At 36.7% G+C, this 21014-nt stretch overlaps 1 protein-coding gene across 2 annotated transcripts in view; it reads right to left on the reverse strand.

Annotated features, from left to right (window-relative positions):
• Positions 1-2409: 2409 nt before the first annotated feature.
• The window catches only part of MIER3 (MIER family member 3), a 28897-nt gene continuing 10292 nt past the window's right edge, over positions 2410-21014 (reverse strand). The window contains exons 4-13 of one of the 2 annotated variants that reach the window (XM_065905516.1): positions 17568-17702; positions 16218-16338; positions 15246-15331; positions 14984-15056; positions 12605-12756; positions 10295-10376; positions 8821-8912; positions 6734-6861; positions 6508-6650; positions 2410-6394 (exon numbers count right to left, since the gene is read on the reverse strand). In XM_065905516.1, the coding sequence (XP_065761588.1) occupies positions 5937-6394; positions 6508-6650; positions 6734-6861; positions 8821-8912; positions 10295-10376; positions 12605-12756; positions 14984-15056; positions 15246-15331; positions 16218-16338; positions 17568-17702 (1470 nt within the window). In that variant the 3' untranslated portion in view covers positions 2410-5936. Of the gene's footprint in view, positions 6395-6507; positions 6651-6733; positions 6862-8820; positions 8916-10294; positions 10377-12604; positions 12757-14983; positions 15057-15245; positions 15332-16217; positions 16339-17567; positions 17703-21014 lie in introns of both variants that reach the window. The other variant, XM_065905515.1, reaches the window with a different exon arrangement.

Raw genomic sequence — 21014 nt, forward strand, 5'->3', positions numbered from 1 at the left:
ACGGGAACTTGTGAAATTAGGCCAAAGTGAGACATTTAGCTTGGGAAGATGAAGACTAGGGGAAGTTATTTCTGGAGTCTACCAAACAAAAGACAGGGATCAAGACCATCCCCAAGAAAAAGAAATGCAAAAAGGCAAAATGGCTGTCTGAGGAGGCCTTACAAATAGCTGAGAAAAGAAGAGACGCTAAAGGCAAAGGAGAAAACGAAAGACACCCATTTGAATGCAGAGTTCCAAAGAATAGCAAGGAGAGATAAGAAAGCCTTCCTCAGTGATCAATGCAAAGAAATAGAAAGAAACAATAGAATGGGAAAGACTATAGATCTCTTCAAGAAAATTAGATACCAAGGGAACATTTCATGCAAAGATGGGCTAAATAAAGGACAGAAATTGTATGGACCTAACAGAAGCAGGAGATATTAAGAGGTGGCAAGAATACACAGAAGAACTGTACAAAAAAAGATATTCACGACCCAGATAATCATGGTGGTGTGATCACTCACCTAGAGCCAAACATCCTGGGATGTGAAGTCAAGTGGGCTTTAGGAAGCATCACTACAAACAAAGCAAGTGGAGGTGATAGAATTCCAGTGGAACTATTTCAAATCCCAAAAGATGATGCTGTGAAAGTGCTGCACTCAATATGACAACAAATTTGGAAAATGCAGCAGTGGTGACAGGAAAAAGTCAGTTTTCATTCCAATCCCAAAGAAAGGCAATGCCAAAGAATGCTCAAACTACAACACAACTGTACTCATCTCACACGCTAGTAATGCTCAAAATTCTCCAAGCCAGGCTTCAACAATATGTGAACTGTGAAATTCCAGATGTTCAAGCTGGTTTTAGAAAAGGCAGAGGAAACCAGAGATCAAATTGCCAACATCCGCTGGATCATAAAAAAAGCAAGAGAGTTCCAGAAAAACATCTATTTCTGCTTTATTGACTACACCAAAGCCTTTGATTTTGTGGACCACAAACCAACCGTGGAAAATTCTGAAAGAGATGGAAATACCAGACCACCTGACCTACCTCTTGAGGTACCTGTATGCAGGTCAGGAAGCAACAGTTAGAACTGGACATGGAACAGACTGGTTCCAAATCAGGAAAGGAGTATGTCAAGGCTGTATATTGTCACCCTGCTTATTTAACTTATATGCAGAGTACATCATGAGAAATGCTAGACTGGATGAAGCACAAGTTGGAATCAAGATTGCCGGGAGAAATATCAATGATCTCAGATATGCAGATGACACCACCCTTATGGCAGAGAGTAAAGAAGAACTAAAGAGCCTGTTGATGAAAGTGAAAGAGGAAGAGTGAAAACGTTTGGCTTAAAGCTCAACATTCAGAAAACTAAGATCATGGCATCTGGTCCCATCACTTCATGACAAATAGATGGGGAAACGAAACAGTCACAGACTTTATTTTCTTGGGCTCCAAAATCACTGCAGATGGTGACTGCAGCCATGAAATTAAAAGATGCTTGCTCCTTGGAAAAGCTATGACAAACCTAGACAGCATATTAAAAAGCAGAGACATTACTTTGCCAACAAAGGTCTGTCTAGTCAAAGCTATGGTTTTTCCAGTAGTCATGTATGGATGTGAGAGTAGGACTATAAAGAAAGCTGAGCACAGAATTGATGCTTTTGAACTGTGGTGTTGGAGAAGACTCGAGAGTGCCTTGGACTGCAAGGAGATCCAACCAGTCCATCCTAAAGAAATTCAGTCCTGAATATTCATTGGAAAGACTGATGTTGAAGCTGAAACTCCCAATACTTTGGCCACCTGATGTCAAGAGCTGACTCATTTGAAAAGACCCTGATTCTAGGAAAGACTGAAGACAGGGAGGAGAAGGGGATGACAGAGAATGAGATGATTGGATGGCATCACCAACTCAATGGACATGAGTTTGAGTGGACTCCGGGAGTTGGTGATGGACAGGGAGGCCTGGCGTGCTACAGTCTATGGGGCTGCAAAGAGTCAGACACGACTGAGCGACTGAACTGAACCAAACTATGAACATTATAATAAGGAGGACTAGTTTACTATAAATATACTATGAAATAGTAACATCTAATCAAATTTCAGATTTCAGGTCTCCCTAAATGACAACAGTTACTGAAAACAATGTTTGAAACGTAACAGACATTCAATAGTATTTCCTGAATGAAACTAAAAGTACATATAATCCTCACTTTGGGATAGCTAGAGTTTTATTGTATTGATAGATGAACATTTATTGTAGAGGATTTAAAGTATTTTACCTATCAATTGTATTTACCTATCAAATATCATTTACTACATCTAAAACCAACTTAACAGTGCTTAAATATCTGCCCACGTGTTACAGCTTAAGAGTCATTAGATAAAAATCTATTTGTGGAAATACTCACACGAACCAAGAAAAAAAAAGATTTCCAGCTTTTTATTTCTGGAACTGTACACCAGGTATTAAAGTACAACAAATACAAAATAATGCTCAAAAAAATCAGTGTTTATGTACAAATATTAAAATCAATGCAACAATAGCAACTTCCTCTTGAACATCTGATACTAAAACTTGTTCTGATTGTCACTAATCAATCTCATACTCACGGCGTACTTATTTCAAACCAGGACAACTGGAATCACTCGTCATCTAAGAGGAGTTTTAATTTCTACCATATTTAACAATAAAACTAACAGTTTCCTCCTTTTAGTGAAAAAATTAAGAACTTTTTAAAAAACATAGTAATGTCAATATTTTTATAAATTATTTCAATTTCCATTTGTAGACAATGTGCTTTGAAACTCCGGGCAAACAATCTCCTTGGTGGTCAGGTTTATTCATTAGTTTACATTCAAAGTTGAAATATTTACTAGAGACTTTGGTTAAATTAAATAGTTTCACTATGCTCTATTAGAATCTGATGTTCTCAAATATTATGACCCTCAATTGTACAAATTAAAAAGGAAACAATTGCACAGTTCTTTGACCTAATTGTACAGACTTTAGTATTGTTTAAACAGTATTCTACATCCTTCAAGTAAATTCAGCAGTTGACCATAACAAGAGGAAAACTAAACACTGAAAAAGCTAGCATGAAAAAGTGGAGTACAACTAACAAAAGTAAAGTATTGCTATAATCACAGCACCAGTTTCACTTCTAAATGAATCCGCTGTCCTCTTCAAACCCCCTGTACATAAAAAGACACATCAGCCAACACTGCAACTGCTCACCGTGGATTTTTGGTTTGTTCATATGAAAATAATATGGCAAAGAAAAAAAAAGAATTTATCACAGTTTGTTATAAGAATTGTGCTTAACTCTTGATAATAAAGGCATTATTGTTTCTTCATAAGACTGCAAATCAGTTATTTTCACACTCTCAAACGCAATTCTTCTAAGAAACAGTAACAAATTCTCTGTTAAGATGCTTAAATGGAGAGGAAAAAAAACCCAGTAAATCCAGATTTAAAAGGAAATTCAATAAATAGTTATTTTACATGAATAAAGTCATAGTGGTACAATTATGAATGTCACATCAAGCATGCACAAAAATGGTATTATACATGGAGGAAGCAGTCAGAAAATATTGAATTAGATCTAAAAAGATATGAAGAATTTACAGATATATACAAAAATCTTGCAAATTATTGCCTCATTTTAACAAGGAATTAAAAGTAAACGTTACCAGCTAGTTAGCACTCTCTAAGAGGCTAAAATCAGATTGATGTTTAAAAATCTATTAAACTAGCTGGAATTTATTTTTCTCTCATATCATTTCTGGATTTTGGTCAAAAATCTTTATTTAAATAACTAAAGTGTCCATTCAACTTGCTGATAATCAAAACTTTAGATAAGAAACACTGTTTCCATCTTATATCAAGATCCCAGCAATGCATAGATAAACTGAATATATTACTGCATCAGCTACTGAGAATGGGCATGTTCATTTAAGTGCAACTGGTATTAGCATTCAGTCATCTTTGTGTAAATTATTTTATACAGACCAGCCACTGTAAACCCAGAGTAAAAATTAAAGTTATAACAATGGAAGATTATGGCCAGTATCTTACTAAATTATAGATGTATTCATTTTTAACAAAAGAAATTAGGTTCAAAGTTTAGCACAACACCACAGCAATATGAAGCTGACAACTTGGATAAAAATATCTGAAAGCAACAAAAAGCCCAGGCTACCCATTATTTACTGTGCGCATACAGGAATGCTGACTTTAGATGTATAAATTAGAGACTGACTTTAAGTTATTAATTTAACTACTTTCGTCCACTGTGCTAAACTAACTTTTTTAGTAAATGTGCTAATGCGTAAACACTTCAAAGCAATCTTCATTAAAATGCTGCAAAGAAAAATAAGAATACACATCATCCAAAACTAAGGATGTCATTGCAGTTCACAGTTTGTATAATAAATACCCTCCCTTTCCATCACTAAGGTCACTACATTCTATCTAGTCATCAGCACAACCTTGAAGCGACTTATACTTAAAAATATCAGCAATATAGCCAAATATTTACGTTTTGGCAAAGCAAGACAACTAGAAGAAATTGAAAAATTTAATTAAGACGGTGCAAAAAAAAAGGAAAATTCTATAACTGAACTATAAAAGCAAAGCTTATCACATCCTAACACTGCATTACATATTGCGTGAATTCACCTTATAACTTAAAGATGCATGTCTACAGAGCAAAAATGGCCAGAGTTTATGACAATGGTTTCTCATTCACAATGTTTAGAATAAAAATAAAAGTGAGTTTTGAGACGCATCTGAACGTCCATCACTTTTTAGAACTTAAAAGTGGTAACGTACCATTGTATTTCAGATAGAAACTCACATTTTTTTCCCCAACTGGTCCAAGTTAAACAGAAAAGTTTAAATATACTTCAAGGTTCTACTGCATTATGTGTAGGATCTAGAAATCCCACCTAAAGATTAACATTTGAACTGCAGCACTACAAAACAACTGAAAAGGTGTCCCAAAATGTAAACCAGTCTAAGTGGCAACATCCTCGGCTTCGCAGACTGGGCCCTGCAAGTCAACTGCCTCAGGAAAGACCAAGTCATCAATGACCGGTGTGACTTTTATGACTACAATCTTGATAATGGTGGACAAAATCCCGTCTAAATACCATATCTTCAAATGCCAATTTTTTAGCCATTAAATGAAATTACACAGAAGTTTTCCGGCAGTAAAATGACCAATTCTGTGTAAGGTAGCCCTGGTCTAGAATTTTGAAACAGGATCCAAGCAAGCGTCTTCATAATTTGCACGCAGTTCCTCGTGCTGGCTTCTATAAAGATGGACTTGCTGTTTTGTAAACTGAAGTGCTCTAGTTGAATAACATGAGAGAAGTTTCCATTTTAAAAAAATCCTTGCATGTTTGTGCAGTTTAAAGAAACCTACCCCTGCTTTTATTTAATTAAGAAAATAAAACCAAAAAATGCTACATTAAGCAGGGATCAGGATCGGTACCTGTAAACATTGTTATTCCACTGCATCCATTACGGCAAAAGGAATCTACACGAAGAGAAGCCACTCCATTCAGTTCAGAACATCTGTGCTGGTTTTGAGCTGGTGGCCTCTGTCTACAGGTTTTAAAACTGGGAGTGAGGGCAGTGGGGAACAGAAAAGAATAGAAAAAGAAGGGAGTGGGGAAGAGGTATTAGGGATGAGGAAGAGATAAGCAGAGCTTAAAGCTGCACCACAGAGTTCAATCTTAGTTCCCAACTCTGCTGATCATAGTTCATTTCCACATTTATGGATTGAAAATGAAAATACTCTTGATAAATCAAGATATAGTTCTATACATACTGACATCACTGATGTCATAGTGAAAAAAGTTCAAACTTCCAGTGAAAGACTAAGCAAACCTGATACTTTCCTGGTACTGGTACTGCACACCCATGGTTTCTGGGCCCTTCACTCGCTTCATTCAGAGTGCAGGGCGGCATGCTGATGCAGAGCGTGGGCACTGATGAAACCATTGGTCTCGTTGGCAGACAGACTGCCAAAGTCAGCCACAGACACAGCCATTTTGGCACTGGTGATATGATGTGTGTGATTTTCAAAGTCCACACCCAAATTATTTACAGAAACCTCATTCATAAAGGATTCAGGAACAGCAATGCCCATTTTCAATCTCTTTGCTGGTCTTTCTGACTCTTCACTGCACATGTTCATGGGGTTCAGCTCTGAGTGATAAAATCCAGTCTCAAATAAATTAAAACAATCACTTTCCCCATTGCTGGGCAGGGTGAGTAACTCCTCCGTTACAACAGGCACATGATTGACTTGTCCACGGGGCGTGTTGCCCAGTGGAGGAAAGCTATCATCCAAACAATTCACATCCGTTGGATTGCAGACGGTCGCTACACTGTTGGTCAAAGCTAAAAAGAAATGAGAAATGGTTTCAGTAAGTGGTCCTACATCATGCGACAAAGAGGATATAATTCTGTCCCACATTATACTAAAAAATGCAAAAAGATGCTCATGTTCTTACCTGTCAAATCACTGGCAGTGAAAGAGTTGAGAATGTTTAGCTGTTGATCAGGTACAGGCTCAGGTCGGTTAGAAGTTAAGGCTGAAGAATTTACTGTCCCACCCAGAGCTTCTGTTTCATCCACCAAACGATCCATATAGTCCCTAAAAAACACACCCAAATAATGTTGTGACTGCATATCACAGTTAAAAACAAAAATCCCTGAAGTCAAGCCCACGGTACTTACGTAACTCCAGGGTGATGGTTATATCGTTTCTTTCCAAATTTTGTCTGTTGAGCAAAGTAATCATAACGCTCAGATTTCTTCCACATATAGTAGAATGCTACACATTCAGCAACTGTTCTAGTTCTCACCTAATTAAAAAAAGTTGAATTTTTTTTAAAAACCAAAAAATTCTACACATTTTTTACACATTTTTAATAACTTTTTTTTACACCCTTCAGTCTTATTTTCTATCTTCCTAATTATGAAATTCCGAACATGTTACTAGTAAACTGTCTTTATTTTCATACTATTTAATAATGAGGCTACCTTCCAAAGCCCAAGGCTTTTTATTTAAATCAGAATGTAACAATAATAGTAATAAATGTGCACCCAGAAATTATCTTACATCTTTACTGAAAATCTTAAAACACTGGCACACTTTACTTTTCTTCACTGAACTTTCACCATAATTCTGACTGTACCAAGGTACTTGTTAACCCTGAGTGATCCATGAATGAGCCTCAATGGGATGTAGTAATTCCCAAAACGTCATTCAAGTACACTTTTCTAGTGAGAAGGGTGCAGCTTCATCAGATCATCAAAGGGCTCCATGACCCAAAAGAGACTCCGTTTGCAAAGGGATCAGTACTCAACCACATCTGGAATTTAAGATGATTGCCAGCTAAAGGCAAGATTTTTCCTCTACCATGCATTTGGTTCTTAGCTGCAACAAAGTCTGGTAGAAAATCAACAATGATAACAAAATTTGAGCCTCATTCAACTTGGCTCCACATCCAGACTAGGGTTTCTGTAACTATATACAGCTAAAGGTATGAGTTTAGACATACAGAAAAAAATTCCATATCTTTACCCATATAAACACTTTCTCCCCTGCTTAATCACCCAATAAGGAAGTTTCAGAACCTCTATTGTGATTAGTGGCTTTGTTATAAGATCATAATATAGGAACAAGCATTTTAAACCAAGAAATAAAGTATACCTTTCAATAAACACATTAACCATAAGTCTCCAAAACTTGAAAGCAATCAAGATGTCCTTCAAATAGCAAATAGATAAACAAACTGGTACATCCATACAATGGGATATTATTCAGTTATAAAAAGAAATGAGCCACAAAAAAAAAAACATGGAGGAACTTAAATGCATATTACTTAAGTCAAGAAGCCAATCTGCAAAGGCTACATACTGTATGATTCTAATTATATGACACAATTTTTAGATCACTGAAGCTATTCTGTAGGATACTACAGATACTACAGGTGGATATGTATCATCATATATTTTTAAAAATCCATAGAATATATAACACAAAGAGTGAACCCTAATGTAAACTATAAACTTTGGGGGATAAAAATATGGCAGTGTAGATTTATCAACTGTAACAAATACACCACTCTGGTGTGGGATGCTGATGGAGGAGGAAACCATGTGTGTGCGGGAGCAGGAAATACATGGGGCCTCTGTCTACTTTCTCTATTTGGCTATGAACTTAAAACTGCTCTAAAAAATAAAGTCAATTTTTAAAAAACTGTGTATATATTCTAAAAAGCTTAAGATAATTATATCTCATTAAAATATGATTTGTTTATTCTTTCTTTTTGTCCTACAGAAACTAGAATTCTGAAATATTTAACTGGATATTCAATGCTTATTGCTAGTCAATATTCTAGGCCTACTGCTTTTTAAACTAGATTTTGTATTTCGGAGCACTATTGGGTTTGTGGCTCGGATGGTAAAGAATCTGCCTGCAACGTGGGAGACATGGGTTCAGTTCCTGTGTCGAGAAGGTCTCCTGGAGAGGGAACTGGCAACTCCCTCCAGCATTCTTGCTTGGAGAATCCCACAGACAGAGGAGCCTGGCCGACCATGGGGTCACAAAGAGTCGGACACAACTGAGCGCCTAGATGACATGACACTGAGTTTACAGAAAGACTGTTCAGAAAGTAACCAATATGTTAATAGCATGGGAGCATTAACAAGTTATGGCTTTTTTCCCCCACCTAAGTGACTTATAAATTAGTTGCTTATATTCGTTGTAATCACTAAGCAATTTTTCTGTTTGTTTCTGTCTAATCTGCCTAACTTACCTTATTCTTCTGTATAAGATGAAAATCTTTTCCAAAAAGCATGAGTGCATGTTCAAAGCTCCGGCATTCTTCTTCTGTCCATGCAGTCATTCCTTCTAAAGAAATTTTAAAACAAAATAAATTGGCCTCAAAACTCATATACAAATCACTGATTTACTTACAGTATGGTTTCCTAATAAAAGACTATAAACTTCTACACACACACACACACAAGTCCTTACTGAAAGTATGCTTTCAGTAATCCTAACTAAAAAAATTTAGAATACCAAAATATAAACATTAGGTTTTTTTCTCTGACAAGAATTTATTATTTTTTCTGTAATTTATGTTCATTGTTTTTCTGATTTCTTTTTTTAAAACAATGAGCATTTTTAATTAGAAAAAAATAAAATGTTATTTCCTCTATGGAAAAAAAAAGCCTTACTTTGGTCTTACATCAAAATCATTTATGGTCTCTTTAATTAGAGACCATAAATAATCAACACACATTTATTTAAAGTCAGTTTGCAGAGTGCTATACTGCAGAAATATGAAGGGAATAAAACACAGCTTTTGCTCTCAAAAGACTAAGTCCCATTCAACTTCCCAGCAGATATTAATATTGATGAATTAAATCTACTTGAAGCAGAGGAGACCTGAAGTACCTCACTCACAACGGAGAACTGGTCCCCAAAGCCATTCACAGTAGTCCACACAAAGGTGAAAAACAGTTTGACTAAAAAAGAAAATCTTAGAAATCTTGAACTAAAGAAAAATTAAATGCACTTAGCTTTCCAGAGTTTTGAGAGCTTAAAATAATTTTTTCAAAAAAGCAGCTATTACAAGGAAACCTTTCAAGAGACTATTTCACCTGCAAGTTTCGATGCATTGTTTTCAGCTTTTATATTTTTCCAAGTTTATTTATATATATTATTAAGCATTATTTCACTCTACATGTACTTAATGAAAGCTATGGTGCATGCAATCCATTTATATGACAAAAATACTGAAATTAAAGTTAACCGTTTTCCTTGACACACACAAATCAAAACCTAAGCACTATAAAAATGTTTTACATGATTACTAAAAATATACTTCTTGCATGTTTATTATACATGCTTGGAATGTATTACACGTTTCTTTTTTTTTAATCTCCTTCTCATTTCCTGTCTGGTTTGAGAAAAAGAAAAACCAACTTTTTTCCCCCAATGAAATCATAAAAATCATTCTTATTAATTACTTCAGATATACTGTCATCTCTGGGGTCTGCTTTGTTCTGGAGGTGACAGGGGGGTAACTAATTTGTATTTGAACAATCTCTGGTATGTCTAAAAATAGAAGGCAAGAAAAGGAAAAAATTATTTGCTATGAAGATGAACACAGATCTTACACAAAAGTGTGATAGGACTGCTCCATCCTTTATGATACTTTGCTTATTCTGAACCCCAAGACCACCCCCTGTCCTTTCCCTCTTTTAATCCCAAGTGCTTCTTACCTTGAGATGCCTTTCCACTGCAGCAGTATCTTTCAATTGCTTCCTTTATATTATGGTTACACTTGAGAAGTTCATATAATGCCTAGGGGCAAGGGGAAAAACTATTCAATAAAATTAACCAAAAGTTCATACTTGGCAGCATTAAAAACACACACACACACACACAAAAACATGTGCATTATAAGAATCCTGACAAATACCAGATGAAAGGCTCATTGCAGGACTTCTGAAGCACATGTTTGCCCACACATTTAATTTATCCTGGACACTGACTCTGGTGTCCCAAAAGTTTGTTCATTCTCACGCTACTGCTCAGAAGTCATCTACCAGTATCATTCCTCGCTTTTTCTTTTTTAATTGCTAGATCTTCTGAGCTGGGAGAATTCTATTTTAGATGTTTATTTCCAGTTGGGAAAAGTAAGAATCATGGTCTTGTCTCTTGTTACCACCTACTCCCTGACTTTTAGAGTTTTAATAAAAGACAACAGCAGCAGGCCTGGAGTAGAAGGAGAGATATTTTAATGACTGGAGTTTATTATGGTCTTAGTTATTTCCATTTACTATGGAAGATACCATTTCTTAAAAATCAGAATTTCTTCCCATTAAATCTGTCTGGAATTATGAATATACTAAATAGCAACAGACAGAACCCAACTGAAAGTTAACTAATAATCTACCTTGCCAAGTAAGTTTCAAGAAAGGCAAGGATATGAGTAAACCTATTAACACATTAATAGGTTAATAATCAACACATTAATGATCAACCATTAAAAAAAATTTCAACAGTTGCTAAAAAAGCTTCAGATAAATCAGTACCCATTTTTATTTTTAAAAAGACAAAAAGTGTAACAGTTGTAAGTAGCTGGATATTATCTTATTCTAAGAAAACAGCCGGCATCAAACCATGGCTGGTATTAAGCTTAATGTAAAAACCTGAGGTGTATTCTGTAGTCACTCACTCAGCTGTATCCAGCTCTTTGAGACCCCAGGGACTATAGCCCACCAGGCTCCTCTGTCCAAAGGATTTTCCACGCAATACTAGAGTGGGTTGTCTTTCTCTTCTCCAGGAAATCTTCCCAACCCAGGAATTCCGAGTCTCCCGCCTTGGCAGGAGGATTCTTTACCACTGGGCCACCTGGGAAGCTCTTTCAACAAGAGCAGGCCTCATACCACTATTACTACCAAAAGTCTCTGAGAGTTATGGCTGATGTAGACATATAATAGAGTAAGAGATATAATAATGGTGAGGAGGGAACAAAAGTCTAATTCAATAATAACTTTAAGACTAGAAAACCTAAGAGAAACAACTGAAAAATCATTATACTAAATTAGTTTTAACAGCTTGAGAAAAAAAATTTTAATCTATATATTTCTCTAAATCAATAATATACAATACAAATATACTAGAGATCCCATTTACAAAGCTAAATACATACACACATTTCAGGACAATGAGGAATCAATTAGACACATGTGATATTTAAACAAAAACATTCAAGTGATTAAAAAAGTCAAATAAACAGAGAATCAGATCATGGTCTTCAAGTAGAAGGTTTAATGTTTTAAAGGTACTAATTCTTCCAAAATCAATTTACAGTTTTAACAAATTATCAGTAGAAAAATCCAACAGGATTTCCTTTTGACAGCTGACAATTATTTGGAAATTCAAGTTTGACTCCACCTATCTCTGGGCACCATTAGTCAGGTTTAACTAGACTAGCAATAACAAGTGAAAAGGTATATGAGGGGGGCAAAACAATCCCAGAGAGAAAAAACCCTTATAGGCCATACTCCCACCTCTATCCCACACACCATCAGGAGACTGCTCTGCATCTACAAGTACAGTACTTAACAGATACCCCTAAAGCAAATTTATACACACTTAATAGACATTAACTTTAACCACTTCCTTAATAAAGTTCAAGAATAATCCAAGAAGTGACTTCATTGTAAAATCTCAAAAGTTCAATCATAGAGAATGTCTAAATATACGATGGAATGTACAGTCACCAAGAATAAACTATTAAAGAAATCTCAATAGCAAAGAAAGTGAGATTAGGGGATTAAAAGGATACAAAATGGTATCTAAAGTAGAATATATGTGTGTATAAAGGAAAAAAGCCAGAAGACATGAAATAATACAGAATGGTTATCATTAGGTCCCGGGGTTTTTTTAAACCAGTATCTTCCAAGTTTTAGAATCAGAAAGAGACAGCCAGTTAATACACTAAAAATACTTTAATCAAATATAAGAATATCAAGAAGATACTACTTTAGGTAGCTGCTATTTCAACAAAAATTGATGTATACCTGTTCATTATCCCTTGTATGTGTTCCTGCAGAAATTCGATCCATAATTTTTTCATTTCCAGTTCTTAATGAGGTCTCAACAAGGTACTCCTTAACTTTGCTCTCCAAAACCACACCAGGACGCCAAAGTAACTGGTCTTCATTTTCATACACTGATAAGAAAATCCCATTAACACATTAAACGTATCAACACACTACAAGATATACACAAACTGTTCTCCCTCTTCCTATACAAGTTAACTAACTTTGAAGACACTGCTCATCTGATTGTCTAGCAAGCTGAGTCTTTCATCAATAAAGGTTTAAAACAATTTTTTTTTTAAACTTTATTAAGGACCAAGTATTCCACTGACTAAAGCAAGCAGGTTTTTTTGGTGGTTGGATTTACCAAATTAGAGGCTTTCTGTGTAGTCTAAGAGAGACTTTTCTAAGTAGTCTAATATAAAACCCAGCAGTGGTATCTTACATTCTTCTAATGAGGGGATAAAAGTAACCTGTGTAAACTCAGTAATAACCTTGGTGAAATTTTCTCTTTAACTCCCTAAATGACTCTATGAAATGTCTAGAGGTTAAAAATTGCAAAGAAATTAAAACAAATCAACAGAAACAAAAATATCAGCCAGTAATGAAATAACTAGGAAACATCTATTTTTCCTTTAATATACTGATTAAAAATGGAAAAGAATGGTAAACCGTAAGAGAAGCAAAGTTACCACCTTTTAAAGAAGCTCATACTTAATAAGCAAACATCACTAAAACAAACTGTTTATTAATGCAAACACTGCTACCATTCTCAAAGCTTCCACTCCACACAATAAAGTCACACAGATGGCCCAAGTATTTACCCCATTGCTTCAACTTCAATCCATTCTTTAAGTTTATAATAATTACTAAATATAGCTAATGAAAGTAATTTACTGAGAGCTCACTATACAGTGGAGACCATAAAAAAAGTGCTTTACGTTCACAACTGTATAAGGCTGGCACTACTACTCCCAATGAGCAGGAAATTTAAAAAGTGTGCCTATGAAGCAATCAGACTGAACTTTTGAGCTAAGTTTCTGGAACCAGTTTCTTAATTCTTTGGTCAAAACTTAAAAGGTAAAATAGTCTGAGTTTATTTCCTCATAAGACAGAGAAGGTATACGCTCCTTTCTGAAAGTGCAGAACTGAGCAAATATCACCTCCATTATGTCTCATCTAAGGACTGGCTGCTGCTGAGCATGAACTCTGCTCAGGGCCAAATCTATGTGGTTTCCAAGTTGAGCTAGGAAAGTGTACCGGGATTTTTACTTCCCACCACCTCATCCGTCCACATTTTCAGAACTAGCTATAGTTACAATATACCAAAAATGTGAGGGAAACTGATTACACTTAAGTAGGAGTGTGTAACAAAAGCAGCAGAATCCTTGAAGTAAAGTCAAAGTCGCTCAGTTGTGTCTGACTCTTTGTGACCCCATGGACTGACTATACAGTCCATGGAATTCTCTAGGCCAGAATACTGGAGTGGGTAGCCTTTCCCTTCTCCAGGGGATCTTCCCAACCCAGAGATCAAACCCAGGTCTCCTGCATTGCAGGTGGATTCTCTACCAGCTGAGCCACAAGTGAAGCCTGAGAACACAGGAGTGGGTAGCCTATCCCTTCTCCAGCAGATCTTCCCGACACAGGAATAGAACAGGGGTCTCCTGCATTGCAGGCAGATTCTTTACCAACTGAGCTATCAGGGAAGCCCTCAATCCTTACATTCTATCTTTCAGGGCTGGGGCAAGGGAACTTCTTCAAGCTTCATTTTTCTTAAGCATTTCTTCCCTAGAAGATTTTATCCCTACTGTTCTCATATCTCAGGTGATACAATGCAACCAGCTCCCACTGGAGTGGGATGTAGGCCAAAGAGTTGTACATTAAGAGCGGCTCCACTATTTTAACAGGTGCTTAAGCATACTAAGTGGCTCAGAGGGTAAAGCGTCTGCCTGCAATGCGGCAGACCAGGGTTTGATTTCTGAATCAGGAAGATCCCCTGGAGAAGGAAATGGCAACCCACTCCCGTACCCTTGCCTGGGAAAGCCCATGGACAGAGAAGCTGGTAGGCTCCAGTCCATGGGGTCACGAAGAGTCAGACACGACTGAGCGACTTCACTTTCCACTTTCCACTAGCATACTAAGAAGCACGGCAAGAGGTGGAGGGATGGAGGGGGTGAGCAGTGGTTCTCTGAGTCTCATGGCTAAGTTTGATACATTATTCCTAAATCAGGCTAACTCTTCCCTGACTCCAAATCTATCTTTACACTCACAGGATGAGTATACAATCAGATACTGAAATAACATACTGAGAGATAACTTGACTTACCAAATATTATCAACATTAAAAGCCTTTCTTACCTTTCTCATTACCAGCATATTCTCCAAGATACGGTGGAATCTCTGCTTGATATTGTAAACCAATCATTATTTCCTTCAGAAAAATTTAGAAGTAAAAACAACTTATTATAAAAAATAAATACTGGGGAAAAAGTTCCAATTCATTCATTAGTTACTACAAGTCTAAAGTTACCTTGCAAAATTACCTTAAATTATTTCAGAAATGTTTTTAAAAGCTACTTTAAGCCAAATGTTCTAAAGTTGCAATGGTAACTTAACATACCTTCCTCAGATCTTCAGGTGAGTTACCACTGTCTGTTTCAACATCTTCAACCTCTGATTCTTTATCTCCATCACACGTAGTATTTGCTTAAAAGAAGAAAATTAAATTTTTAAAAAGGGTTTTGCTGCCTTTCTTTGGAGCACCTGAAAGAGTGGCTGATATTTGTGATAAAAATTTGCAGAATAAATGAGATCAGCCCAAATACACTAAACTTCGTGTACTAGTCTAATCTTTACACTAGTCAAGACATTGAAAACATGAAGAAAATGCATGCTATCATTATAATTATTTGGTGTACAATCACACAGTTTGGAGAGGCAAGAGGAGAAACTAGAGCACTGGACCACACTGATTACATTAATCCAGAGAGAGACACACAGAGAGCGGCACAATGAGTTCATAAAAACAGGTTTTTTCCACACATATGTGTATTGTATTGGAACTTGTTAACTGAACAGTTCTTCTGCCATAAAAATATCTGAGAAATAAGCAAAACTGCATGCAAGAAATTATTTCAGTCCAAAGACCTTTTAAATATTGCTGATATATATCAAAAGATAACACTAAGGAATTAAAAGGAAAGCATTACATAAATCACTAAAACTACAAAAATACTGTTGGCAACTGATGGCAGTTTTCAAAACCAGGAAAGTAGGAGCTTTTTAACAGAAACCTAAAAAATGTCTATAAAATTTCATGGCTGAACCAAGACTGGTTGCCTTAGCAACAGATGAGTCTTGAGAAAGAAAACAGCTTTGCAAAACCAAACAAATGCTTTCATTTTTAAACAGCATATTAGTTTACATCTCTCCCAATAAAAAAAGGTTATGATCTTATTCAGATTATCATAGTATTCTATTTCAATTAAGTAAAACACTTAAAATATTCTGATAAAAACTACATTACGTAACAAAATGTACTCAAGCCAGCGCATCAGCGCTACTACTGCTCAGTAATGACTGGATATCTTACATCGTAAAGGTCGAGGGAAGAAGTCAGAAGTTTCATGGGAAGTCACAGATGGAGTCAGATCATCTGCAGAAGACTGAGTTTCCTCATCATCACCTGACAATAGGTCTTTTGCTATTTCCTCCTATAAGAAGAGGAATGCAACGCTAGGGTTAGAAATAATTATATCCCATCAATATTGAAAAAAAATCTTTATAACATTATTCATAAATATGATGGTATTATAATACAGTTAAGAACTATTAATAGTTGAAGCCTCAGTTTTGAGAAAAGTAAACTTGAAATTCTCCTATAATTTACTTCATGTACATAATTACTTAGTAACATTTACTACTTAAGTATATATAATATTTAATGACCACATACTATTACACATTTATGATGTAACAAACAATCTGTGGGTATTTGTGCCCAATTTGTGGGTACGCAGAGAACTTATCTGAAGTGGCAGACTAACTTTTAGTGAATTTACAACAAAGATAATCTTACTTCTAAGCAGTTAAAAATTAAAATTCACTTTCTGCCAACTTAAATAACTAAAACAGAAGTCTCCATACTCCACTCTTTCAGTAACTTTAAAAAGTTCAACTAATGTACCACTCGGACTAGTGATATAATATTGAAAGAAACAGTTCTGAATTAATTTTATGTAAGTGTATAGTCATCCTTGTGCCTGGCACACAGTAGGCACTTGATCTTTGCTGGATGACTATGGCCATTAAGGTCTTTGGTACATTTACATCACTTTTGAAAAGTGGGGACAACACAACTCACAGGAGGAGGTTCCAAGATGTGGATCCCTCTCCCTTCTGGAGACCTGAAAGTCGAGGAAAGCTTCCCAGGGATCCATCAGCAGAGACCACGACTATGAACTTTCCTCGCCAGGGACTGGCCACCCCCACATCCAGCCTATGCTAAAGACGTACCACTGAGGTCTTGGCTGCTATGGCCACTGTCACTCCCAGAGCCCAAGAAAACAGAACTTCTCTCCAACCACTCCATGCCTAAGACAGCTTGTTTGAAAACTTCTGGGTATCTATTAATCAATGCATTCATATGTCCACAGGATCAAAAGAAGTTAGGGCAAAATCTAAGTGTAGATATAATATATCTACACAGGAAAGATAAAAAGTTATGGAAGAAAACTCTAATATTCAAATTATTAAGAAGTTATTACTACTTTTAAAGCAGTGAGATCAAAGCCAAACAATATTCAAATCAGTCACCAAAATGACAAGAGCAACAGGTCCACAAGAAGTTTACAATTCAGAATTACAAAACACTTTAAAGAAACTAGTAAAAGCAGTCAATGGGAATAGATCTGGGATTCTTCTTCTATATGCTCGTACTTACTTTGTCTAGTGTCATATCTGGTAGTTCATCTGCAAGTTCACTTGGGGAGCTATTTGCACTGGAATTTGCAACAGCTGGAATTGTAGGTTCATAGCCATAGAATGCCAATAAATCTTCTAGAGGCATGTTTCCTTCCTATTCAAGCCAGAGTACAAACATGAGCTCAGGAGATGCCACAATGCTGAACGGCAGATAAACCATGATGCCATTAATGTTCAGAAAGCACATATATCAAAAGGGCAGTACCAAATCAAAAATCAAGTTTTAGTTTTGCTTTCTGTACAATATACAGAAAACAGGATCAAATACTAAGAGCTATAATTAATATCTGAACAAAAACCGAGCAATTAACACTTTAATTTTCATTTTCCAGCATCATTTTACTTTTTAAAAACTTTGTCAAATATTTGCTTTAGGGCGTACTTTTTCTTCCATTTTTCATTACTATATTCACCTTGAAGTATTACTTCATATAATTTTTAGCTTGTTTCCCTGCAATTAACAGTTGACCACTTGATTTATTCTTTGTGTTAATAGGAAGATACCTAATAAGAAACCTTGGCTGAACATTTATGAACACTATTATGTTTATATATTAATGTTCAAAACACAGTTATCCTTTGATATTCTTACTACTGTATCTATATTCTCTACCAGCTATTTTTTTCCCCCACAACTTTCTGATGAAGTTTGCACTACCACCAGTTTACAGATGAGAAAACTGGGGCTTAAATTCTGCATCTGAATTCCAGGCACTCTAGCTCTCTTCCTGGCGATGCTGCTTTGATAAAATTACATACTCTGGCTGCAGTGCTGCCTATGTTATGAATACTTATGCAATGCCAGATAGTGGCGCTCAGTCACTGTTTTTCCCCTCCACTAATCTGAAAATAAGTGCTATATTTCCTTGTTAAAAATATTTTAACTCAGCCACAAAGTGCATAGAACCACTTATAACTATCATTTAAATAACTTCAAAATCATACACCCCTAATGTACAGCACAGAGAACTCTACTTGGGGCTGTGGTGACCTAAAATGCGAAGGAAATCCAAGAGAGGGGAGACATGTATATGTCTGGCTGATTCACTTTGCTGTACAACAGAAACTAACGTAACATGGTAAAGAAACTACACTCCAATAGTAAAAAATTTTTATAAACCCGTACATCGATGAACTAGCTAATTTCTTAAATATTTTGAAGATGTTTATGTCCATCTATAAAGAGGTCTGCTTTTAAAACTTGCTTACGGTTCAGTGTTCCCCTTAAGAAAAAACATCTAACTTATGAAGCAAACTGCATGAAAGTGTGAAGCAGAGTATGCAAAAATATGCCCAGCTGACCACAACAGTGAGCTAACAAGGAGAACCAGCGATGCCCACCCGAGCCCGAAGGGGACATGGGTTCTGGAGATCCCTAAGAACTGGCCTGCAGTTTACAGCTGGGCTTCCCTGGTAGCTCGGACAGTGAAGAATCTGCTGACAAAGCAGGAGACCTGGGGTCCATTCCTGGTCAGGAAGATCCCCTGGAGAAGGAAATGGCAACCCACTCCAGTATTCTTGCCTAAAGAATCCCAGGCACAGAGGAGCAGGGTGGGCTACAGTCCATGGGGTTGCAAAGAGTCAGACACGACTGAATGACTAACACACTTTTGCATTCTGCACTATGCCTGAATGAAATAGGTTCATGTTATGAGCTTAGAATAAAGTATATGATAAAAGGCTAATTTGTAAACTTGCGATAGGAGACACGCACCTTTGCAATGACCATGCCATTCATTAAATCGTTTCAGCTTGGAACTGAAATCAGTCAAAACTGCTTTGGAAGCATGGACAAATTCAGCACAAATTAAGCTGTATGGTCAGGATGAACAGAAGTTAACCCATGCCATGGGAAAACCTCATGAATTATTTCTCCAAAGAATGCCTTGAAGGTGCCAGAACCACACTGAGAATTTCTCCAGTCCTGTTCCTTGTAAAGTCCACACAGCCCATTCCCTTTCATTCATACTATTTATGAGACTGAGTTGCAACCTTTGTCAACCACCTGTTAGTGGTATTTCTCCAAAACTTTAAAGTTTCAGATTCCCTCCATGTACTGGGGAGATGGCAATTTTCATTCATCATGCACTGATAGTCCACCTTACCATCAATACAGCATTTACTGGGTTCTAGGAACTGTGTGGAAGACTGCCAGCTATAGAAAAAGAAAATTTTAAAAAATCCTGCTCTCAAGGAATTCAGTCTTGGTGGAAGGAACTGATAAGTTAACAATTATAAAACAATTATAAAATTATAAAACAATTATAAAACACCATGACAGCTGCAATAATCAATTCTGGAACTGGTGCTATGAAAAGGTGGGAAGGAAGACCTACATCCAGGATTTAATAGTATACAATAGGGAAGTGTCACACAGAGGATAATGATTGAGCGAAGTTTGGAAAGACAAAGAAGCTTTTAACAGATGAGGGTTGTATACTAGGGACTTGTGGTTCGTCATCAGAAACAGTGACTGAGTAGAGACTGCCAGGAGGCAGGAGTTGCTATGAAACACAGGTCTTATTCCACAGCTTAACAGATGAGGGGGATACTGACAATACTCAAATACAGAACTGCCAATTATCCTAAGTGCAAAAGAAACAGTCCTGAGATACAGAATTACGTGGAGAGCCTATTGTCATGTGGTCGCAGAGGAAGACAAGTGACCTTCAGCTGAGGGCCGAAATCTGAGAAGTGACCAATCAATCCTGTGAAGAGCATTCCAGGCAAAGGAAACAACACACTTGAGGCCTGAACGTGGTTTTCCACTAAGCCAATGGCCAGAACACGAAGAGTAGAGTGAAGAAAGGTTCAAGAGGACGTTAGAAAGAGAAACAGAGGCAGATCACGAGAGGCTTCTCGGCAAAGAAACTTGGGATTTATCCCCACAGCAATGGGAAGCCACTGGAGAATTATAAAACTAGAGTGATATGACTTTATTTCTTCTTAAATCCTGAGCAGCTGTACGAAGAAAAATTGCAGGAGGTGGAGAGATAAGAGAAAAGCAGGGAGACCACTTGGGAGACTCATGCTGGGTTAGTGATACAGACGGAAAGAGGCAAATAGGTGAGATCCATTCTGAGGTGGGAATCAAACGGATTACGGAGTAAAAGGGAGAAAGAAGGACAACTCCCCAGATTTCTATCTGAGCAACTAGGTGGTGGTGACTTTTACTGAGACAGAAAACACTAAAGGACAGGAAGGCTGATGAAGGAATTAAGGAGCTCTGCAGAGGACACAAGTTAAGTTTGAGAGGACTATGAAACATCCAAGTGGAAAAGTCAAGCTGGATGAGAGCCTGGAGCTCGGAGGATCAGGCTGGGCTAAAGATATAAATCTGGCATTCATTAGCATCTAGATGATATTTAAAGCCACAGGAGTAGATGAGCTCACTCAGGGAGAGTAA

The sequence above is a fragment of the Muntiacus reevesi genome, chromosome 14 (assembly GCF_963930625.1).
Source record: "Muntiacus reevesi chromosome 14, mMunRee1.1, whole genome shotgun sequence".
In the NCBI taxonomy this organism is placed as follows: Eukaryota; Metazoa; Chordata; class Mammalia; order Artiodactyla; family Cervidae; genus Muntiacus; species Muntiacus reevesi.